At 48.9% G+C, this 22,888-nt stretch overlaps 9 protein-coding genes across 9 annotated transcripts; 5 read left to right on the forward strand and 4 right to left on the reverse strand.

The window, feature by feature from the left end:
* Positions 1-179: 179 nt before the first annotated feature.
* Positions 180-1,917, reverse strand: GGS22DRAFT_149620 (Clavaminate synthase-like protein). Its single transcript, XM_047959167.1, has 2 exons — positions 354-1,917; positions 180-286 (listed from the first exon to the last, which is right to left on the reverse strand). Exon 1 carries the CDS (start codon positions 1,347-1,349, stop codon positions 381-383), a length of 969 nt encoding a protein of 322 aa, XP_047823792.1. The 5' UTR covers positions 1,350-1,917; the 3' UTR covers positions 180-286; positions 354-380.
* A 341-nt stretch (positions 1,918-2,258) lies between these two features.
* GGS22DRAFT_149622 (glycoside hydrolase family 38 protein) lies at positions 2,259-6,470 on the forward strand. Its single transcript, XM_047959168.1, has 2 exons — positions 2,259-4,524; positions 4,576-6,470. The coding sequence occupies exons 1-2, from the start codon at positions 2,635-2,637 to the stop codon at positions 5,935-5,937; spliced, it is 3,252 nt and encodes a 1,083-aa protein (XP_047823793.1). The 5' UTR covers positions 2,259-2,634; the 3' UTR covers positions 5,938-6,470.
* Positions 6,471-6,669: 199 nt separating this feature from the next.
* Positions 6,670-10,369, forward strand: GGS22DRAFT_149623 (muts domain V-domain-containing protein). The gene is made up of 2 exons (XM_047959169.1): positions 6,670-7,210; positions 7,294-10,369. The coding sequence occupies exons 1-2, from the start codon at positions 6,761-6,763 to the stop codon at positions 10,099-10,101; spliced, it is 3,258 nt and encodes a 1,085-aa protein (XP_047823794.1). The 5' UTR covers positions 6,670-6,760; the 3' UTR covers positions 10,102-10,369.
* Positions 10,370-10,439: 70 nt separating this feature from the next.
* On the reverse strand, positions 10,440-11,853 carry GGS22DRAFT_6640 (60S acidic ribosomal protein P0). The gene is made up of 4 exons (XM_047967723.1): positions 11,695-11,853; positions 11,494-11,634; positions 10,645-11,415; positions 10,440-10,583 (listed from the first exon to the last, which is right to left on the reverse strand). The coding sequence occupies exons 1-4, from the start codon at positions 11,725-11,727 to the stop codon at positions 10,581-10,583; spliced, it is 948 nt and encodes a 315-aa protein (XP_047823795.1). The 5' UTR covers positions 11,728-11,853; the 3' UTR covers positions 10,440-10,580.
* A 461-nt stretch (positions 11,854-12,314) lies between these two features.
* Positions 12,315-14,096, reverse strand: GGS22DRAFT_149631 (uncharacterized protein). The gene has a single exon (XM_047959170.1). The coding sequence runs from the start codon at positions 13,996-13,998 to the stop codon at positions 12,370-12,372; it is 1,629 nt and encodes a 542-aa protein (XP_047823796.1). The 5' UTR covers positions 13,999-14,096; the 3' UTR covers positions 12,315-12,369.
* Positions 14,097-14,829: 733 nt separating this feature from the next.
* Positions 14,830-18,162, forward strand: GGS22DRAFT_6660 (origin recognition complex subunit 3 N-terminus-domain-containing protein). Its single transcript, XM_047967726.1, has 6 exons — positions 14,830-15,377; positions 15,431-15,658; positions 15,740-16,048; positions 16,105-16,244; positions 16,298-16,571; positions 16,621-18,162. The coding sequence occupies exons 1-6, from the start codon at positions 15,327-15,329 to the stop codon at positions 17,752-17,754; spliced, it is 2,136 nt and encodes a 711-aa protein (XP_047823797.1). The 5' UTR covers positions 14,830-15,326; the 3' UTR covers positions 17,755-18,162.
* Positions 18,163-19,126, forward strand: GGS22DRAFT_6661 (uncharacterized protein). The gene has a single exon (XM_047967728.1). It carries the CDS (start codon positions 18,571-18,573, stop codon positions 19,018-19,020), a length of 450 nt encoding a protein of 149 aa, XP_047823798.1. The 5' UTR covers positions 18,163-18,570; the 3' UTR covers positions 19,021-19,126.
* Positions 19,127-19,291: 165 nt separating this feature from the next.
* Positions 19,292-21,093, reverse strand: GGS22DRAFT_149636 (proteasome complex subunit Rpn13 ubiquitin receptor-domain-containing protein). The gene is made up of 4 exons (XM_047959171.1): positions 20,843-21,093; positions 20,708-20,777; positions 20,149-20,647; positions 19,292-19,914 (listed from the first exon to the last, which is right to left on the reverse strand). The coding sequence occupies exons 1-4, from the start codon at positions 20,891-20,893 to the stop codon at positions 19,383-19,385; spliced, it is 1,152 nt and encodes a 383-aa protein (XP_047823799.1). The 5' UTR covers positions 20,894-21,093; the 3' UTR covers positions 19,292-19,382.
* A 260-nt stretch (positions 21,094-21,353) lies between these two features.
* Positions 21,354-22,795, forward strand: GGS22DRAFT_149639 (ribosomal protein L6e-domain-containing protein). The gene is made up of 3 exons (XM_047959172.1): positions 21,354-21,595; positions 21,907-22,242; positions 22,308-22,795. The coding sequence occupies exons 1-3, from the start codon at positions 21,482-21,484 to the stop codon at positions 22,458-22,460; spliced, it is 603 nt and encodes a 200-aa protein (XP_047823800.1). The 5' UTR covers positions 21,354-21,481; the 3' UTR covers positions 22,461-22,795.
* Positions 22,796-22,888: the final 93 nt, after the last annotated feature.

Here is a 22,888-nt window from a genome sequence, read left to right on the forward strand (position 1 = left end):
CGATCAACCGCATGGTGGATTACGCCTCAAACATCTCGAAGTACCCACCTGTTATGTGTGAGAGTAGGATAGGACGGAATGACAAGGGTCCCCAATAATAATTATGCAGTGCCTTGGAAATTCATATGGGTCATCACATTGCTTTTTATTCAGGATCGCTTCCTATTTGCCCGCTGAAATGGGAGGCTTGCTTTCATGCAGGTAATTCATTTTTATTAGGTGTATTGAAAAGGAGCGTTACTTAGGCCAGGTAATGTTACTCGAATCTCATCCACATTCATACTTCGTAAGTCCCCGTCCCACCCCAAGTTCCAATTTCCGGGTTTCCAACAACGCCTAATTTACCTTCCAAGGATGCCCGATATTACCTAATTCTAAACCTAACCCAGGATCAACCGTTCAATGTCTTCGTCCTGGGTGACATCCTGGCCGTCCTCGAGCTGCGCGTTGCCCTCACGCCAGCGCCATCGCTTACCCATGAATTCCTTGAACCAGCCGACGCTGACCTTGCCCTGCAGCACCTCGGACGAGAACTGAGCCGCATGGCTACCAGTCGTAATAGGCTTCAACGCCACGTCCACGTCCGGAGCCACGAATAGCACGGCGCTGAGACGGCGAACACCGGGCTGTCGACGCACGCGGTGGCGGACAGCTCGCAGGGCACCCCCGCTAAGCACAAAAGCGCACCAGCCGCACAGCATGACGACCTTGTCGGCAGGTACCGGGACCCAGGACCCCGGATGAGCCGCATCCTCGATCTCGAGTCCGGAGGTCCCGTCCTGGAAGATGATGCTGAAAGTGCCGTAGTCGCGGTGCGCGCCACACCCGTTCTCACTCGCCGGCGCCGCGGTCTCGGGCGCGTAGTCGCAGAGGCGGAAGTTCAGGTTCTGGCTCTTGTGCAGGGGGCTCAGGTCCGCGTCGATGGCGGCGCCGAGGGTGGCGAGCATAGGCTCTAAGTGCTTGCTTGTGAGCTCGGTGAAGAACTGCACGATTTCGCTGAAGCCGTGGGTGGAGAGCGAAGCTTGCAGAGACGCGGGGATCCGCGAGAGACGGGTGGGGGAGATGTCGATTGTGAGTTTTTGGTCCGAAACGCTGTTGTTCATCGCGGCGGTCTTGAAGACGCCGCGGCTGGGGTAGCTTGCGTTCAGCGCGGAGGCGGCGGAGGGCGTGCTGCGTAGGTGGTCGAAGAGCTGCTGGATTGCTGGGAAGGGCGCTTGGATGGCGCTGTCTAGCAGCACGACGTCCGCTGTGCTGGGGTAGGCATCGGCCTTTGCCTCTGCTGGCTTGACGTGCTCCGCCGCGGCGGGGATGGCGGCGGTGGGGGTGGGATGGATAGCGATGCTGGCCATGGTGTTTACTTGCTTGTTTGATATTGGCTTCGTAGAACTATGGATTTTGAGGGATATTTTAGATAGTGAAATTTCTTGAAGCTATGCGGGTCTGGGGAGAGGAGCTATGGGAGATTTATACTAGAGAAAGCACCCCTATCCATGTAACCTGATAGCTTGCTATCTTGACCTAACAGCAGTTGCTACTAGGTAGTAAACAAAGCTAGTCTGATGGAGTACATGACGTTAGTGTAATCGAAATGGCCAATCCAATACGAAGATATACATTATCGGCAAGCCGCAGCGGAATGACGATCAGGTATCTTATCAATTGGCGTACAGCGCTTTCTTTCTTAAACTCAGTTGGCTATGCCTGCCAATATTCTTATTCTGCATATGTAAGTATCCTAACAACGTTGTTTCACTCAATTAGCTTTCAGAGGTTTCAAGTTGGAGAGATGGTTTGAGCTCGTTTTCTTGGGAAACCTTTTCTATAGGATATTGCGGCTTCTGAAAGACCAATCTTAGGCTTTTCTCATACTCTATCATTTTGATAGTTGACATATCAACTTCGTTTCCTTTCATCTTCACAATCTTTATTACTATTCATACCTACCTATAGGACTCACCCAACCTAATTGGCTTATATAAACCTATTATCTCATGTTTGTTGAACAAAGACTCCTATAAACTTAGCTACACCACCCGCCAACTACGTAATAATAAGGCTGATACGGACCCGGGTAGTATCAGTTAGCCACAATGAGGTAAGTGCGGATCACACTGGCCTCGATTTGGGGGTGCCAAGGCACTTCCCCGCCAAACCACGGACCAGCTGACAAGTCAGCTGTTCCCTCCCCTCCTTATCGCCCCCAGCCCCTGCGTCTCAGGAACCCGCGGCAGGTAAAGCTTACCTAGCTCTTGACTTGGAGAGGTCCGAATCATCAGACCGCATTTACTACCTACATACCTACATACCTACCACATACTAGCCACAAAAATAAACATCAATTGATCACGGTGTAGCTTATTCAATAACTACACCGTCGTATCTTCATATCGGCATATTGCATGAGCTGCCGTGCTCTATATTATCGTGTCACGATTCCACCCCTCATATTTATAGATGTATTTCAATTGACACTGACGAAGCCAACTTTGTAACACTATAAACTGTCCGATAACCTCACGCTCATTCTCAAAAAAACGAAACCAACTTGCTTCTGTTATTGCGATCTAACGTATACCACACATATTCAAGAACAACACAGTAGCGGGACTACATCAATTTGATTCATCAATTGCAATGGGTGGCGAAACTACGAAGCCGAAGGTCGCTTCGACCGAATACCCCATCCGGGCTCGTGCTCCGGTTGGCAAACGGATCACCCACATCTACAAGGAACGCATCACACAATTTTATTCTAAGGGACAATGGGAGAACCGAAACCTCCTTGCTATGATGTTTGAGGGTGTCGCCGATGGTCCTCCATATGTTCAGCTCTGGACTTGGCCGGCTCCAAATCTCGAGCGACCAACATTCAAAGAGGCTATGGCTGGAAAGTATGAGCCGGCTGTTGTTGGTCAAGCCTTCGGCCCCTCATGGTCTACACATTGGTTCAAAGTTGTACTTCGAGTCCCCGAAGATCTCCGAAAGAAGGAACATTTAGAATTCCAATGGGACGCAAACTGTGAGGGCATGGTTTGGACCGACGATGGAAAGCCCTTGCAGGGTCTTACCGGCGGGGGTGAACGTGTCGAATGGATCCTTCCAGACTCTTTTAGAGATGGTAAGGAACACACAATCTACATCGAGGTGGCCTGCAACAGTATGTTTGGCAATCCAACTGGCGGTGATACTATCCAGCCGCCCGATCCCAACAAATATTTCCAGCTTGTCAGAGCTGCCATATGTGCTGTGAATCTAGATGCCCGACAGCTATGGATTGATACTTGGATCATTGGGGATGCCGCGAGAGAGTTTCCTGAAGATTCATGGGAGCAGCACAAAGCCTTGAACGTTGTCACCGACATTATTGATTCCTACGTTCTAGGCGACAAGGAATCTATCAAAAAGGGTCGTAAGATCGCGCAGGAATACATTGGATCCAATGTCGATTCCTCCAAGGTCTACGATACTGATCTCGTTCCTCAAGTTTTTGGGATTGGTCATTGTCATATTGATACTTGTTGGCTATGGCCCTGGGCCGAGACGAAAAGAAAGGTGGCAAGGTCCTGGTCTAACCAGTGTAACCTAATGGAAAGATATCCGGAACTGAACTTTGCTTGCTCCCAAGCACAGCAATACAAATGGTTGAAGGCCCTATACCCGTATGCTTTTGACCGGGTCAAGCAGAAGGTAAAGGAACACCGGTTCCACCCGATTGGCGGGAGCTGGGTCGAACATGACACAAATATGCCTAGCGGCGAGTCTCTCGTCCGACAATTTTTATATGGTCAGAGATTCTTCCAGAGCAACTTTGGCGATCGTTGCCGGACCTTCTGGCTTCCTGATACGTTTGGGTATTCGAGTCAGCTTCCCCAGATTTGTCGCCTGGCTGGCATGGATCGTTTCCTCACACAGAAGCTCAGCTGGAATAACATCAATAATTTCCCCCACACCACTTTCAATTGGGTCGCGCTTGACGGGAGCCAGGTTATATGCCACATGCCGCCATCCGAAACCTACACAGCCGAAGCCGAGTTTGGCGATGTCAAACGCAGTATCACCCAGCACAAGTCAATGGATCAAGACCACACTTCTCTATTGGTCTTCGGCAAAGGTGATGGTGGTGGTGGCCCTACTTGGCAGCACATCGAAAAGCTGCGACGTTGCCGTGGTATCAGTGACCAAGTCGGTCGTTTACCCAGAGTCCACCTGGGCAATAGTGTAGATGATTTCTTCGACAAGCTCGAGGAGAAGGGTGAGTCCTTAGTAACTTGGTATGGCGAGCTCTACTTCGAACTTCACCGCGGCACATACACGACCCAGGCAAACAACAAACGTAATAACCGAAAATCGGAGTTTATGTTACGAGAGCTCGAATTATTGGCTACAATTACATCCCTCAAGTTCGACTCTTACAAGTACCCGAAGGCGGACTTTGATGAAATGTGGGAGGCAGTCCTTCTTTGCCAGTTCCACGATTGTCTCCCCGGAAGTTCAATTGAGATGTGCTACGATGACTCTGATGAGGTAAGTCCGTACTATAGGACTATATTGAGCAAGCAAGCTAATTAAACCCAGTTATATGCCAAGGTATTCGAGACAGGCCACTCGATATACAAAGATATCTATAAATTATTCGGTGTCACGCCGATAGAAACCGCTGGCCTGGATGGTAATCTTGTTGCCCTAAATACTCTCCCGTGGTACAGAAAGGAGATCATCGACCTTTCCCCGACGGCTATTGGTGTCGCCTGCGGGGCTGGAAACCTTGTCAACCTTCAGCCATTCAAAATAAAGGAAACCAAGGCTGTAACCGTTAAGGAGGTCAGCGATGGTATTTTCGTCATGCAGAATGACCAATTGACTGTGAAGGTCCAAAACGGCACCATTACTTCCCTCATAGACCGCAAGGCAGGACGTGAAATTATTGCAAAGGGCGGAAAGGCAAACGAGCTTGTGATATTTGACGACAAACCCCTGTACTGGCAAGCGTGGGATGTTGAGGTTTACCATCTTGATACACGCAAAGTGGTTCCCTACGGCAAAACTAGGATTTTTGAGGATGAGGAACACCGAGTTAGCGTCTCGACCGAGGCAAAGATCAGTGAAAACAGCTCAATCATTACGATTTTGAGTTTGTCTGCCGCCTTTGAGGGTCAACAGTCCTACGTCGAGTGTACTGCTCACGTGGACTGGCGTGAGACCATGAAGTTCCTAAAGGTCGAGTTCCCAGTCGATATTCGAAACACGGAAGCCTCTTACGAGACCCAGTACGGTATTGTCAAACGACCTACTCATTACAACACGAGCTGGGATATGGCTAAGTTTGAGGTGTGCTGCCACAAGTTTGCTGATTTGTCAGAGCATGGTTATGGTGTCTCTATCCTCAATGACAGCAAATACGGGTTTGCTACCTGTGGAAACCTTATGCGCCTGTCTCTACTACGGTCGCCAAAGGCTCCTGATGCTCATGCAGATATGGGAAAGCATGTCATCCGCTGGTCCATCTTGCCGCACCAGGGAGACTTAGGCGGCACAACCGTCCGCGCAGGATACAACTTCAATCACCCAATGAAGGTCCTCTCAGCACCCTCGACAGCCGACAAATCGGACGAAATCGCCACGCTTTCAAAATACCCCGTTCAGCTCACCGGCGACGACTCGCTGATTCTAGATTGCGTCAAGCGTGGTGAGGATGACGAAGACGTTTCTCAAGACACCTCGATTCCCCGTCGCAAGGGACGGAGTGTCATCATCCGCGTCTACGACAGTCTCGGTGGTCGTAGCTCAGGAAAACTTGAGACAAACTGGGACGTGAAGAAGGTATTCAAAACAAACATTCTGGAGGATGATCTAGAAGAGATCAGTCTTGAGAAGGACGGCTCTTTCCTAATCTCCGTTCGTCCCTTCGAGGTGGCAACCTACAGGCTTCAGTTGTAATTACGCTGCTGAGCTAAGCAAAACTCTAATACCCCTTTAAACTACACGCGAATCCCAGCGTCGAAGGATTGTAGATACCTAGGTAGTCAGCGTTTGTTGGTGGCGCGTGCGACTTCACAGAAAAGGACAGAGTGTATTAAAATTGTCGGCTTTTCTAACATATTGATTGTTTCTGCTTAAGGATAGGCACTTCCTGACTGGGGTCCTCTAGAGCGAGGTTTAGTCTAGAAGATCCGTCGCCAGTCATTAGGATACTCTCAAAGCGCTTCCAAGGACCACAAGCCCTTGAGAGTTGCCTGCTTGTTTCTGTTATTCGGGTATGCAGTATGATGAAATGTACTTTATAGGTTATGATGGTATCACGATCCTCTCAATGCTATCTAAGTGTCCTTTGTAGGAAGTGATATTACCGTGACATAGTATTTCATTATTTGAGGATCTAAACGAATTTCAAGAATTTTACTATATCCATGTTATTTATACCTCAACTACCTTATAAATCCCCTATACCAAAATCTATATTAAGAAAGTTCCAAAAAGAGGCATATACGATAACTTCCTAGGAAGTCGGTGATAACTATCTATTGGAAAGGAATTATACAGTAGATTTGTAAAGATAGACTGTGTAAGGCGCCTATAATTGGCTGAGTACCCACAGTATATTTTGTCGATCTATAACGGCCCTACCGCAACGAACCAATCAAGAATCTGCAACTTTGACATCGTCTTAAGCTACAAATAAGTCTAAATTAGCTTAGCTATAAGCAAATTAAGACAGCAAGCACTACAACTCGAATTCGTCAGATATTGGCATCTCGACTAGATGAATGGTCTAGCATGCCGGCAGACAACCTCGGTGCTCGCCGGCCGCTCCCAAGGCTATGTCGGCCGGTGCTGTTTGCCGCTCTCGCGATGGTGTAGCCTCACGTCGCCGTCGCCTCGTGGCGTAGGCTTGAACGCAATGACTATATTGAGGTTGCAGCAGGTGCGTGGGAAGAAGACAAGGTCATCTATGAGGCTGGAAGATCTGCCGCAGGGTCCTATTAAGATGGATGTTCCTCCGCCGCCACCTACCCCCGCTGAGGATGAGGGGCCCGCGTATCCCACCGTGGTCCTGCAAGCACGTCATAATATGCAGAAGTTCGAGAACTGTGTCCTTCTTACGCGTGTTGGCGGGTTTTACGAGCTTTACTTCGATCAGGCTGAGGAGTATGGCCCTATGCTAAATCTTAAGGTCGCGCAAAAGAAGACCAATGCCGGTCCTGTGCCTATGGTACATATTTCCTCCTTTTATTTTATTTAACTTGTGATATGCGTTTCTTATCGAGCTATGCTCGTAGTTCTAATATTATACAGGCTGGTTTCCCATTCTTCCAGTTAGACCGGTTTCTCAAGACTTTGGTTCTGGACCTGAACTCCTATGTAGCGATAGCAGAGGAATTCCCCAACGACCCGGGGGACAAGATCAAGGCGAATGGATTGATGCACGATAGGAGAGTGACGAGAGTTATCACGCCGGGTACTCTCATAGATGAGAATTTCATCGACCCATACGCTAATAATTATGTGATGGCGGTTCATATCAATCATCAGGGAAACGACACTTCCAACTCAGCTGAATCTGATACTCCTGGTAAGGGTATTGTAGAAGCAGAAGGCCTGGCAGCATTACAGGCAAATGATACACCAATAGGCTTAGCGTGGATAGACGTGTCTACTGGCCAGTTCTACACGCAGTCGACAACAGTGACATCGCTTGGATCTATCCTCTCGCGTGTTGGTCCGAGAGAAGTAGTAATGGACGAAGTCTTTGAGTCACAAAGCGACCACCAGCTATTCTCCGTCCTCGCCGAAGACAAGTACCTGATTACATTCGCACCACATAGCGAACAACTACCTTTATCGGAATGGACCCCAATGCTAGAATCCGACATCCCCACACAGACAGCACAAGACTTCACCCCAGACGAAGTGCAAGCCGGGAGTCTACTCTTACAATACGTCCGGGACCGCCTACAAGGCCTAAGCATGAAGCTACAACCGCCGTTGCGCTATGAGAACATGTCGGTTATGGCTATCGACAAGAGCACCATGCGCTCACTCGAGATCAAGCAGACCATTAGAGATGGCACTTTCAGGGGAAGCTTACTACATGCCATCCGAAGGACAGTGACTAAGGGAGGCGCTCGGCTATTAAATACATGGCTCAGCGCGCCGTCGACATCACTAGAGACCATCAAAGCCCGACAGGATCTCGTGGAATACTTTATCCAGCACCCTGACCTCCGTGACGAAATCGTGCTGCTATTAAGGAGAAGCCACGATTCGCAGCGCTTGGTGCAGAAATTTGCGCTGGGCCGTGGTGATCCGGACGATCTCATCTCTCTAGCTAACACCATCCAAGCCACTCAACATATCGTCTCTTTCTTAAAGGCTGCTAAAGGGCAGGATGCTTTTACAATCGATTCGAATGACGCCCCTGAAGAAGAGCAGCAAAACTCAACCAGTGGAGCATCATGCTTCACACCCCTCCTCTCACGCATTAAACTCAAAGAACCCGTTACTCTAGCCACTCGTATCAAGAATTCCATCGACGAAGAGGGGCTAGTCCAACAGCACCGCGACGAAGACAGCGAAGCAAGCCATCTCATCTCTCTCGCCGAGGACGTCGTAGCCTCAGAAGGTGCTCGAGGAGCTGAGTCCGCCATCCCAAAAACGACCAAGAAAAAGAAGCAAGCAGCTTCGCTCCGGGACCACTACTCCGACGACAACACAGCCTTCGTCATGAAGCCAGACGCCAGCCGGGGTCTGCGCTCCCTACACGCCAAGCTATCCACGCTCCTTGAGGAAAAACACGTCCTCGAGGAGACCCTACGCGAGCGTTTCGGCGCAGCAAGCCTAACGCTGAAATGGACGCCGAACCTAGGACACGTATGCCACGTCAAAGGAACCAAGGACCTACGGAAACTAGACGCCGACGACGAGAGCAAGACAATAGCAGTAGTGAGCTCGAGCCGCAGCACACGCGCCTTCCACGCACCAGAATGGACAGCACTAGGCCGACGCATCCACCAGACACGCTTCGAGGTCGGCGTCGAGGAGCAACGACTATTCGCGGACCTACGGGCGCTGGTCGTCGCCAACCTCGTCAAGCTGCGCCGTAACGCCGCCGTTCTCGACGAGCTCGACGTCGCCGCCTCGTTTGCCAAGCTAGCCGCCGAGCATGGGTGGACAAGACCCGTACTCCACGACACATCGATAACTTCCGCGTCCAACATAACTTCGACATCGACATCTACATCTCCCATCGCCACGGGCACTGCCCAACACATAGTCCTCGGCGGCCGACACCCCACCGTCGAAGCCGGACTCCGGGAGCAAGGCCGTTCATTCACCAAGAATGACTGTCTCCTCGACGCCAACCCCCTCCCCTCATCCCCATCCCCTCCTTCCTCACCTCCAACCTCACCCCCATCTTCCCACGGCCGCCTCCACCTAATAACCGGCCCCAACATGGCCGGCAAATCAACCTACCTGCGGCAAAACGCGCTCCTAGTAATCCTCTCGCAGATCGGATCCTGGGTTCCCGCAACCTACGCCAGCCTGCCCGTAACCGACGCCGTGTTCTCGCGCGTCGGGTCCGCGGACAATCTATTCGCGGACCAGAGCACCTTCATGGTAGAGATGCTAGAAACGGCAGCGATCCTACGCGCCGCGACCGCGCGGTCCTTCGTCATCATGGATGAGATCGGGCGAGGCACAACGCCTGAGGACGGGGGCGCAGTGGCTTTCGCCGCTTTGCACCACATCGTTGTCGTGAACAGGTGCCGCGCGCTGTTCGCGACGCACTACCACGGCCTAGCAGATTTGGTAGAGGAGCGGGATATGCAGGCGAGCCGGGGCGGCGCCGTCGAGACGTATTGCACGGATGTACAGGAGGATAGCGCTGGTGGGTTCGTCTACATACACCGGCTGCGGAAGGGCGTCAACCGACAGAGCCATGCGCTCAAGGTCGCGCGTCTAGCTGGGTTGCCTGAGGCCGCTATCAAGGTCGCGAGGGAAGTCCTCGAGAAGAGAGGGAGAAAAGACAATCACACGGGCCAGGAGGAGGATATGGAATTACTACGCAACGTCCCTGCGGAACAGCAGCTGGCCAACGCATGATGAATCGAGTCTGGGTATTGGCCAGAGTCGGGATTACGGGTTACGAGTTACGGGTTATGGTTTGATATGTCTGTAATTCTAGAGGCGGGTTAGCGCTCAACTCCTTATAAGAAAGGCGTGCAAAAAAAAAAGGTTGCTTATAAGATAACGTGTCTCATAGGGTGGTGATGAAATTTGTCATCAATGAAAGATCAGGGTTAAAAAGCTCTTGAATTTCATAGTATAATCATCGAACACTGGGGAGGAAAGACCGGAAAAAAGAATTAAGAACTTACCATTTGCAAGGTAGCATGGCTCTGCGCGTAGTCATGCAATATCCATATCACGTTTAAGGAGCCTCGACTCTTCTGCAGTTTTCCTCAATTGATCGTTAAAAGACCTATTTACCGTCGTTATTCGGACGTTTAGACCTTCCCAACCCAACCGAAGCCCTGTTTGATGCCGTTCCCACAACACCGTGATCATGCCATGAAATTTAGTCACTGTGTAGAAGTGATGTGTTAGCAGTTTCAAAAGATTTGTGCTTTGGGCGAGAGGGAAAACGTACAAGAGACCACCGAAACCTTCGTCACCAGACTCCTCTTCTGATTCCTCCTTCTTCTCTTCCTCGGCAGCAGCGGCGGCGCCAGTATCAGCGGCGCCAGAGCCGGCAGCCGGGGCGGCAGAGGCGTAAGCATCGGGGTTGGCGATGCGGTCCTTGAGCTGCTCGATCTCGGGCCAGCTGTACTCAGTCTCGATAGCAACAGCCAAAACCTTCTTGTAGCTGTTCACCAAAGAGTGGATGACAGAGGGAAGAGTAGGGAAGTTAATGGCGAGCGACAAGGCGGCGATGGTGGTGATCGCGCTTGAGAAAGACTTGAGGAGCTGATCCTCGCTGATGTCCAAGACATCAGGGGGGAAAGTGTTGCCCTGGTCGTAGACTTGAGAGACACCCAGACCGTAGGTGAAGGGAGAAATGTTAAGCATGTTAAGAAGGGTAGCCTCGGAAGGACCGACTTTGCTACCAGACTCGACGAGCTTCAAATCGGTGGTAATTTCGATGGTACCACGAGCGATCTTGGTGGGGACACCGAGAGCCTGGAAGAAAGAAGTCTTACCAGGCTCCATACCGGTGTTGCCAGCGGGGACCCAGACATCGGCGGGCGCGACAGCACCAGCACGGGCAGGGGCGGCAACCTTGTTGTCCAGGATCCTGTCACGGATGGTTTTGAGATCACCGTTAGTGAAGACGAAGCCAATGTTGCCCTTGACGTGAGGAAGAAGTCGCTCGTATTCGGGCGAATCGGGAATGAAGGTCTTCAGGGCTCGGCGGACCTGGAGGTTAAGAGGATTAGCATGAGATTTCGAGGCGTAGGATAATGTAATTGTAATTCTGATCATAATAGTACTTACCATAGTGTTCTTTCCCATCAAGACGACGGCATCTCCACGTAGGGATTGTCGGATCTCGTGCATCTGCTGAGAGCTGACATTGTCGACGGTGACGAGGAAAACTGAGCGGTACTCCTCGAGCAAGCCCTTGAGCTTGGGGAACTGTAGTTAATTGTTAGTAAGAGGTATTTGATTGAAATTTGGGTTTCTGATATCACGTACGTATTCCGCTTTCTTCTGCTTGCTGGCTCCCATATCTTCTTATTTCTGAAGTTAGGATTTTTAAAGCCGATTTTTTTTTGTGATTGAATGGTAAAGTTGGTGTTGGTATTTTAGAGATTGGGGGGAAAATCACTAGAGGTTGAACACTCTGGTGGAATTTCGGCTAATTGATTTTTGAGTTGTCCGAATGTGTGCAGTATCCACACTACAAACTCCCCGCTAGGGCTTGCTGTGCTACCTTCCACCCGTTGCTGTTTATAGACTAGCGCTTTATTAGCTTATCAATTATCGCCAAAGACTAACCTTGGAATTCATTCATATGTACCTAGGTACTCAGAACGTTCTTAGATGGCACTATCACCAGCTCAGAACATGTGTTTTGGCATAAGTCGTCTAATTCGCATACAATCCCGGGAATATTTGAAGATAATGAGTACTCGCTAGTTATTTTATGGATATATACATAGTTATCCAAACGAAGAAACCACCCTTCTCTAGAAGTGACAGTGGATACTACGCGAGGCCAATATCCTTTGATGGGAAAGGCTGGAAGAAGAATTGGGATATATACAGCATAATGAGGTGGTTGGCTAGCTACTACATATAGACACACAATTGTATTTTCATCAGATACTGGATAACCAGGTCCTGGAAATGTATTTGATATATACGACGTTATGTCTTAGGTGATTTCTCAAAGCTTGGAACCTCGCCATGCAAGCCCATTTCCATGGCCGCCCGTTCGAGGAACTTCTCGGTATTTTCATTCCTCGGGATTTGGTTCTGCAAAAACGCCTCGAGAAAATCGCCCAATTCCTCCTTTTTTGTTTCTTCTGGTAGATGATCGCCTGTCTGAAGCTGTCCAGATGCGAGGAGTGCCTGGTATCTCTGTCTTAGATAGCTTTCCATCTGTTTCCCAGCGTGCATCAGTCGAAGGCCACCTCTACCCTTTCTTATCTTTTCCAGATCCATGGCTCCTACGTGCATCTCGAGTACGATGAATTCTGGAGGCGCAAATTTAAATATCTGTCGTAACGCTCGATATGCCAATAGCAGGCCATGTCTGTCGTCTAATTTGCGGAACGAATGCAGAATGTACCTTGCGAGCTGGGTGTCGATACTACCTTCGGCGAAAATATGAGCTGATCTGACCATATCGGCAAACAAGGACCGAGTCTTTGATATTTCTTCAACGAACTGCCCCAATGGTACCTGAACAAGACGGTTCACTGGCAGGGCCTGCCAAAGGGCCAAAAATGTCCACGAGTCTGGTGCAACTTGGTATTGGTTCGTTAGGTCGCGAGAGATGGCCGCGACTTGCTTCCCCTGTCCATCTTGAAGGTAAGAGAATAGCAGTTGGTTTAGTATAAACGAATTAGGCGCAATTTCTGCTATCCTAAACGCTGTCCAAAGTTCCTCCATCTTATGATGTATTCCACGTTCCTTATAATTCTCTGCGAGTAGCGAAAATGTTTCTAGATTTGCTCTAGGCCAGCCTTCCCCATACTGCCGTAGCCTAACGAAAGCAGCGAGGCTCTTCATGTCCTTCCTTATGCTTATGAATTGCATCCGGGCATTGATCATAGACCAAGCGACTGCTTCGGCTTTTTCTATGTTTTCAGCTGTATGTGATCTCAGCCATGCACCAATTAGACCATTGACAACAATAGCTTGAGGCATGATGCCCTTAGACTTCATATGAAGTAAGACGTTATAAGCGCCTTGCAGATCACCAGCCCCTATTAACCGCTTCAGCCATTTGCTGTAGAAGAAGGGATTAGCAACACTCGGAGGCACTCGATAGGCCCCGCGTAGGTCAATGGTATTGGATGTCATCATCTCCACGAATATATAAAATGCATATTCCGTTTGACCCGAGGCTAAGAAGTGGGAGATAATTTGATCATAATCCTCGATAGTGATAGAATCACCTAGGATGGATCGTAATCGCTGATATAATTCGAATCCTTTTTCTACTGTTGCGGGGCTGCCGGCGCACGTCCGAATAAATGACATTAGAAACCGAGCATCCTTTTCGTGAGGGGATTCGAGGAGAGTGTTAGCAACTCGCTCAGCTCGTACTATGTCACCCGTTAAACAGTACATCCTAAGGCCAAGTTGCCAGAATTCCACGAAGGTCTCTGGGTTGGTCCCGAGAGTAGTAACCAATTTTTTATGCGCCGTAATCGCGTTTTCCTTGGGACCGGTGATGAACGAGGCCTCGATCGCAAGCAATTGTTGATCGTCACGCAAACTCACGCCAGCCTTTTCTATATCTTGTGCCAGGGTGTGAATATGAGACATGCGGTTTGGATTATTCGCATGGTCTGTGCCGAGAATCTGCCAAAGGAGGTCCCATATGTCTGCGTGAACCAGCTTTGGCTTCTTCAATAAAGCTATGCGCGCGGCAGAATAATATCGCCATAGCGAGTTGATCCTCTTCTGGTTTGCGATTCCACCATGAGCTTTCATACCAATGGTTCGTATCATATTATTTAATTGGGTGACGTGTGTTCGATCTTGAGAAGTTGGCCAGTCCTCTTCGGGTAATAGCACTGAGAGTTTGTATAGAATTTCATCGGAAGAGGCAGCTCGTTTCCGTAACTTTTCGGCGCCTTGTTTCCCCCAGATATCTTCCACAATTTTGGTAAATTGGGTTGCTTGTTCTAGTTGCTCTTCCATTTCTTTTAGGCGTGCTTCGTTTTTACCATCCGGGTCCATCAGCGACTGGCCGAATTCGTCACTATTTTTCAGTCGGCGCAGTTTCCCCCCCTTTCCTTGCTCAAAATAATTGACTGATATATCATCGTTGCTGCTCTTTTTCGTCGAGAGACCTAGTGTCTCTAAAACTTTCTGACGCTCGATTTCTTGATCGCTTTGAGATGGATGGGATTGGGACGCTGAGGGGGACGCTGAGGAGAGGGGTCGAGTGGTTTGCGAAGAGCGCCGGAGCGCCCATAGTGCTGCAGTGTTCTGTTTCTTTCGTAAATTCGACAGGCATGACCTACAAATAAAGCTATCGACAAGAAGAGTCCTTGGGGGCATGACTATAGAGTCGACTAATATACCATGTCGTATTCTTAGATGCGTAGGCGACGATATGCTGTTGAGGGACAGGAATATTTTCAATTAAAATTTAACGGCCGATAAGAAGTGATATCACCGTTAGCTTGTTTAGCGCGTTCCGAGTCCCGACTTCCCTCACTTAACCCCGCTATAAATTAGGTACAGTACCTTGCATGCTAGGTACATCTATAATACATCCATGAATCACTTGGTTACGCCGAAGGCAAATTCCAAGGTTATAGATATAAATCTGCGATATCCTCCATACCTAGTATATGGGAAACATCTGGGCTCTTATATGCATTACATTCAATCGAATAAATTGCTCTTTAGAATAGGCTAGTTCACGAAGTATCATAGTCCCATTGCACGGATATAACCTTAAATCGATGCGGAAACGGCAAGGGTTCAGCAGGGATCGACGGCGCTAGAGAGCTAGCAAGGACCCTATTAAGGGAAACCACGGTCATCCATATCCATTTAAAAAGTATCGAGACGCGTTCGATATCAAATGAATTACTAGGACTAATTACTACTTACACAAATGACCTGAATGACATCTCACTATGGCTATCGATGAGTCCCTTCAGGCGATTCACGAGGAAAAACAGCATCAGGTAGCAATCCTTATATTATCAACGCAAATTGGACCCATACTGATAATCATAAGGCCGCCTATGTTTTCGACCCCTTAGAAGAGACCGAAGGCGCAAATCGACCTGCTAAGCGGAGAAGAGTTTCGAAGAAATCAAGCAAATTAGACAAGCCAGATACTGAGGAAGCCGATTCCTGGCGAACTTTCCAACCGCTTTTTGGTGGTTCTGAAGATGATCGATTTGTTCGTCTTCGTCAACAGTTATTTGAGAAGTCATGGTCTCAAATCGATGAGAGGATTCAAGTCAGTTACCTACTAGTACTTAGTGTCTAGTGTCACTCATAATCTTGTTATGAAATGATGGTGGCTTACAACAGAGTGTAGCGCATACTCCGAATGACAAATCAGTCCACACTAGATGAAGTCACTTCCTTCTTACAAGCCACTCCGGACCATGCATCCACCGACAAAATACCATCCGCCTTTATTATCACAGGCCCCAACTTGGCTTCTCAGGACCTTCTATTTGAGCAACTCTCAGGAACGTTGCAACGTGAAATTGATGCCAAGGTAGTTCGACTGAGATCCGGTGATGCATCCAATTTAAAAGCTGTCTTGAAAAAGATTATACACGATGTCACTGCAAGAGAGACAAACGATGAAGACGACTTAGAATTATCTGCAGGCAAAGATGTAAGTTGAAATATTGTATTAATTATATATACCTAGTATTTTTACTAATATCTTAGGGCCGTAAACACCTCAATTATGACCTCGAGGCTCTCTATGTGCACCTCAAATCTAATCCTCGTCGCTACATCGTCATCGCCTTCCAAGATAGTGAAGCTTTCGAAAGTGGTCTGCTATCGGATCTCATCTCACTTTTCAGGTTTGTACACTCGTTCTTCTCCCTCCATGTCTCACAACTAAATGGACACCCAGCTCCTGGCTTGATCGGATCCCATTCGCACTCCTTTTTGGAGTAGCTACATCTGTAGAGCTTTTCCAGGCGCGTCTCCTCAAATCCACCTGTCAACGTCTCTATGGAGATCAATTCGACGTCGAACAGTCAACGTCAATTATTGATAAGATTTTTAAGGCGGCCATCGCACATTCTGAAGTTCCATTACGACTAGGTTCTTCACTAGTGTATAGCCTACTAGATCGCCAACGAGAGCAGGTGTCTAGCATATCGGTGTTTGTGAGCTCCTTAAAAGTAAGTTATACGCCTATAAAAATCATGTGTATTAAATTGACGGTTTTAGTACGCCTATATGTGTCACTTCTATGCAAATCCCTCGACGGTATTCTTGTCTGACAGCATAGATGAGGAAGTCCTACAAGAGGAGCACATGGAAACGGTGCGGTGCTTACCATCTTTTCGCCGATCTGTAGAAACAGCCATTGAAAATGGCGAAGTTAAGCAGGCTAGGTTACTCCTTGACGACGATCAACATTTACAATCGCTTCTACGTCGCTCTCTTCAGGACTCCCGTAGGTGGTCGTCAAACGTTCTACGCAAGCTCAAAATCTTGACCGCCAGCAAGAATTTATCTACTAATTTCACGAGACTTTACTTGGAAGCTATTTCTCGCGGTATTGACTCCGACCAAATCACTGAGTTTACAGATTCGATAAAGCGGGCGCAACCCGTCGAAACCGAAGCGTTTCTAGGTCAGGTACTCTATGATATCAAGAATGGTGACCCGAGTCTTGGTTTAGATCCGTGGGCTAGTGAAGCTGAAGAGTCGATTTTACTGCTCACTGACATGTTGGCCGAGGTGAAAACCTTACAAGCCGATGCTGAAGACCAAGGCAATGTTCTCCGGAGCAAATACAGCGGGCAAACCAAGGTGTTGAGAACTACTGTGATTGCTCAGAAAGTCCAGCTCAGTCAAGACACGGCAGCTCTCACGAAAGAAGATAAATCGTATACTGATTTAATGGATAAACTTGTGAGACACTTGGAAGAGGTACTTCCATGCGACAACGCAAAGGACTTGTGCTTTAGCGAACTCTGGTTCTTTGACTCAAAGGCGCCATATAAGGATGTGTTTATCCCGCGACCACGAGGAGTAATCGAACGGGCATTGTCACGACCCCACGATTACCTCAATTGTTCTTGTTGTGAAACAAAGGGGGATAGCGCTCTTCCGTCCTTCCCGACAACCTCCGTCTTATATCAACTCTACTCTGAGACCGGTTCTCTCATAAACATTGCCGATCTCTGGTCTGCGTATTACGCGATTGTCGGCGAGGAAAATGAGGAGGGGCTGGAGGAGCGGGCCGCGCTTGTGTTGTTTTATCGTGGACTGGCCGAAATGAGGGAGATGGGCTTTGTCAAGCAGAGTAGGAAAAAGGCAGATCACATTGCGAAACTTGCTTGGAAGGGACTTTAAAGAACAGAGTATGCAAACTCGGGCCGTCGAAGAAGAGTCATAAGTCATAAAAATAGCCTGGTGTTTGTTCGGGTGTAGCCGATGGGGGAATTGACTTTTGACACAATGACTGTTGGAAGCAAAATGAAGGGACAGTTTGCCAACCAATTCTCACTTACCCATTTACCCATTTACCGACTTTCCAATGTCTTTGGGCTATCTTAATATATGAAAGACTTCAAAAGTCTAAGACAAAAGTTGCATTTAAGCCTATGGCGGCGCTAGAGGACAAAGAAACCGAGAATTTGGACCATCCCGTTCAGGAGCAACGACAACAGGACAAAGAGCATCGTTACGATCCTCGTACCTACAAGAAGAAACCTCAGTCCGCCCTCGAAGCTGCGTGTTGACTCGCGTCCTTATCCCAGCAGCTATCGTAGTTAAGTATAGAATTTCAAGTGCTCGTTTCTCCTAACGTCCCATCATATAAATTATCATTCATCCCATAGCTGCTGGCGGCTAGACACAATCGTCGAAGGCCAATTAAGAAAAGAAATTTATTTTTTCTCATAATTAAAACCAGCGAACGGGATCGGATCTCGTACAAGCCTTCACTCATTATTTTATTGCTTTCTATTGAAATCTGAACTCACTCATTCATTCGCTTTTTTTTTTTTACTATTATTATTACTATTCTCGTCTTCTGACTTGACGAGAAACGCTTCGAGACATCTCTACGCAATCAAAGAGAATATCCAGCGAAAAAACACACACAAGAACCACCCCAACGTCACAAACCCCCCGATCAGATCATCAAACCCAAGCCATCCAGCCACCATGGAGCAGCACCAAACACGCAACCCCAAAACAGCCGTGCTCTCCGACCGCCGCGCCGCCAAAAACGCCGCCTTCCGGGAAAAGCTCCGACAAATGGCACTTCCCCTCGCGCCCCTAGTCCAACTCACCACAGGAGAGATCCACCCGTGTTTCCCGGGCACGCTGCTGAACTTCTGGCTGTTAACGGACGCGGAGCTAGAGGAGCTAGCGCACTTCTACCACCAGCGAACACCGTGCCGCTGGACCTTCCACTACCCGTGTCCCATCGCCTGGGGCTCCGAGATGCCGCTAGAGGAGAAGCGGCGGCGGATCGGACGCTTCATCGGGTTACGGGGCTGCGAGACCCCGATCCGGGTTAAGACGGAGGAGGAGATCCACGAGGAGGCGCGGCAGGCGAGGCTTGCGGAGGAGGAGGATGTCTGGCGGAGAAAAATGTACTGGCATCGCTGATGAGTTGGTTAATCGGGGTTTGGGCGTCTTGAGATGTTTCACTGCTGGGTTTTTTAAAAGAGACTTATTTAGTTTCGCCTAGATGGGGAGAGGGGAAGAAAAGGAGAAAGGGGAAAGGGGAGACACGTAGACTAATGAGGGGGGTATAATTGCGTTCTTCACGTTCCCTAGACTACTATGTTTAATACTTATGAGCACTTGCAAAATTTGAAAAAGGCAAAGAAAAAGATAGATCACAGAATCGTATCCAGAAGTATAGGAGAGTGACGATAGACTCTATACACCAAGATCAACTGTGTGCATCTATTAACCGCCTGGGGTTCTCTGTTTAAATAGTATAACCTAGGAGTATCAAATCTTATCTACTGTTTCTCCTGGACGGTCTTTTTAACACCTTCGACAAAAGCCTCCACAGCATCCCCGCCACCTAGCGGCATCTGGCTTCCTCTTAAGTATCCTCCATTTTTTACCTTAATTGAGAGTGCGTCCGCGATGCTGGGCAAGCCGCCATCTCGGATAGCCATCGTCAAGCTCGCTAGACTCTGATGGAACTGTGGGCTCCGTAAGACCTTTTCTAAAAGCGCCTTCTTCTGGCCGAGGCTCATCGCTTCCCGAGCAGCTTGTATCGCCGCGGCCGTAGGTTCGGCTGTAGAATCTCCTTGGTTGGCTTGTTGAGAGAGAATGAGGACCGAGGGGGGAAGGAAGCTAAGTAGGTTGTCTACCTGCTCCTCTTCAGCCTGTCGGGCCATGGGGACAGTGACGGGTGGCGTAAGAAGATCCGAAAGAAGCGGGTATAGTTTTCCGTCTCCTTGGCTTGCGCCGCTACCCCCTCCTTGTAACGAGTTTAAGAAGTTTCTTACTGCTGTAGCAGCATCGGATGCGCCTCCGGCGGCACTAACATTATGTCAGCATATGATTCACTTGCTAAGTAAGGACCAAAGTAATGAGACTGAGAAACGTATCATGTTTCTTGAGGCTTTCGTATCTAGTAGTACTACATGGCGGCTCAGCAGGCCGAAGACCCCTGAGCACTTTGCCTGGTATTTTGATTTGTCAAGTGTATGCATTAATCTCATCCCAATCCTCTCCCAATAACGCCGTGAACGAAGAATAAGGGATTAAACCTACGCTCGAGCTCCGTCGGCACCGCCCTCTCGCGCACCCTCTCCCTCTTCCCGCACGTCGCCGCCAGTCGCGCCTGCGCCAGCACCACCGCTTCCGCCGCGAGGATCACTAGAGCCCTCAACGTCCTCCATAGCCTCGTCGTCATCGTCTCCGTGTCGGTCATCGTTGTTGCTATTGTTGATCGAGGCGAGCTCGCGCGCAACATCTACATCTTCGCCCTGCAAGAGTTTATCGACGATATCTCCGATCTTGAGATCGCGAGGACTGAACCAGCGAGGGTTTCCAGTCCTACCTTGGGGTTTCGATTGTAGATAGAATAGGTGACGTTGGGACGAGGAGAGGAATTTGAGGACGAAGACACGACCGTTTGGTTTGATAGCTCGAGAAGGCTGGGCTTTCGGGTCGTAGGGGACGAAGTGGCCATCAGTAGGAACCATTACGAGATCTAGGTCGGGGTTATCGGCGGGAGCGCTGCGCTCGCGCCAGCAGAAGTGAAGCAGTTCTAAAGTATACGTTAGCAATTGAATGATATCCTAAGCGATTAGTAGTGATAAATACTCACCATCTTCGGAGTAGAGGTAGATATAGCCAGGCCGTGGTGAAGCCTTGATCTTGTAGGGTCTTTCGGAGTGCTAGTGCTGTCAGCGTTTGGCTTCTTAATTTCAATAAACTTAGGAAGGGAAAAAGGAATACATACATCGATATCACAGATGCCCGCCTTAAACGTTATGATGGGTATTACAGACATGGTGACTTAAAGCCTTGTATGACGGAGGAAGTACGAAATGTTCAGATCGAATTAGGATGAAGAAATGGTGGGATGGCGAGTGCAATTATGTAAAGTCTACTTTAAAGCTAGGTAGGTGCCAGGTGCAAGGCTGCAATAGCTTCGTCAAGCAAATGCAGGAGCTCAAAGCTTACCTAATGACTACGTCGGAGTCGGTACCGTGGACTTACCTGAAACGGTGTGAAGTCACTACCCGCACGGCAGGAGTCCGGTAATCCATCGTTGGTGCCTTCTTGAAAGTTCCAATTTTTTAGGTTCGTGCTAAGTACCGACGTACCTTGGACAATGTGGCTTGACTGCTTGATTCACTCGGTCGCCGCAAAATTCCGTACATAGCTCACCAGCCACAGTTTACCCCACTCTAGTGCATTAGATTTCTCAGTGGGTGGCACCAGGGCTTCGCCTACCTAGTAAGCCCACAACTGAATTGAATCTTTTTGCGCGAAGTGGAATTTCTGAACCTCGCAATCAAGCAACATCCAACAAATCGAGGAACTTGCCAATTCCCTTTCACCCACCACACAACCTCCCTCTCCGACAACCTTCACGATGTCGCAACCGACCATAAAGAAGACGTTCGGAAAGTCGACCCGGGAGGTCCCTCACCCTTCCCAGAAGGCTCAGAAGTGGTACCCTGCCGATGATGAGGCCAAGCCTAAGACGGTGAGTTGCAACCATGATGATTTAATTTTGAGATTTTGGTCGATATGTCGTGTTCGCAGGAGCAGAATGTACGGGGCAATTAAGAGAACGGAGAATGGAGAAAAACACATTATGTGGCCATCGCGAAAATCATACACAGTCCGAAGCCGCTATGATATTATATCCCAACTTCACAACCACGCAGTTTTACAATCGAATTAGCATATGCACATGCACATGCAAGATCGCCATGGCCCAGAAGAACCGCATATCTACCAACAATCTACTATCATTGCATCTAAGTCATTTTACTAACATCACTTTTTCTATAGGTCCGCAAGGCCCTCCGACCTTGGGCCCCTCGACAGTCTCTCCAGCCCGGTACCGTTCTTATCCTCCTCGCTGGTCGCTTCCGAGGAAAGCGCGTAGTCCTCCTCAAGAGCCTCGACCAGGGTGTCCTTTTGGTTACCGGCCCCTTCAAGATCAACGGTGTTCCCCTACGACGAGTTAACGCTCGATACGTCATCGCGACCTCTTACAAGATCGACCTCAAGGGTTTAGACGAGAGCAAGATTAACGAAGTCGCACAAGCCCAGTACTTCACCCGGGACAAGGCTAAGGACAAGGCGAGCGAGGAAGCTTTCTTCAAGCAGGGCGAGAAGCCTCAGGTACGATATGACAGGATATACTCGAACTCGGGTTGCGGGACATGAGCTAATATAAGATATTACAGAAGAAGGAGATCAGCACCAGCCGAGCCGCAGACCAGAAGACCATCGATCAGGCATTGATCGCCAACATCAAGAAGGTAGACCTGCTCGCCAGCTACCTTGCGAGCTCTTTCAGTCTCCGAAAGGGCGACAAGCCGCATGAGATGAAGTGGTAGATTCCGTGGGGCCTTATGGGGGAATGGGATTTGCTTTAGAGAAAATCACTTAAATGACTTTGCGGACGGCGGATCGCGGAACTGGGCTGGCTTTGCCAATTGCATCTGGACGTTGAGGCATCGGTCACATTGATTCTGGCGTCTGTAATCGAGGTTCTAGTCAATAAACGACTATCAAGGCACTTTTTTTAAAAGAAAAAAAAGGACAATTCTGTTGAGTGGATGGTATTTACGTATTACTGACATGAATGGAAGTAAAGGGGATCTCCACTATCCAATTATAGGTCAATCCTTCAGAGGGCTTTCAAGTATCACATTAACTTGTTAAATCACGAGTTTCTCTTGTGAATGTCTATGATTCGTTTCGAGTGGGCTATATAAATCACCTTCCAAACCCCTACCGCCGAGTATGCCAAATTCTTAATGCT

Source organism: Annulohypoxylon maeteangense, assembly GCF_022496945.1.
Source record: "Annulohypoxylon maeteangense strain CBS 123835 unplaced genomic scaffold GGS22scaffold_1, whole genome shotgun sequence".
Classification (NCBI taxonomy): domain Eukaryota; kingdom Fungi; phylum Ascomycota; class Sordariomycetes; order Xylariales; family Hypoxylaceae; genus Annulohypoxylon; species Annulohypoxylon maeteangense.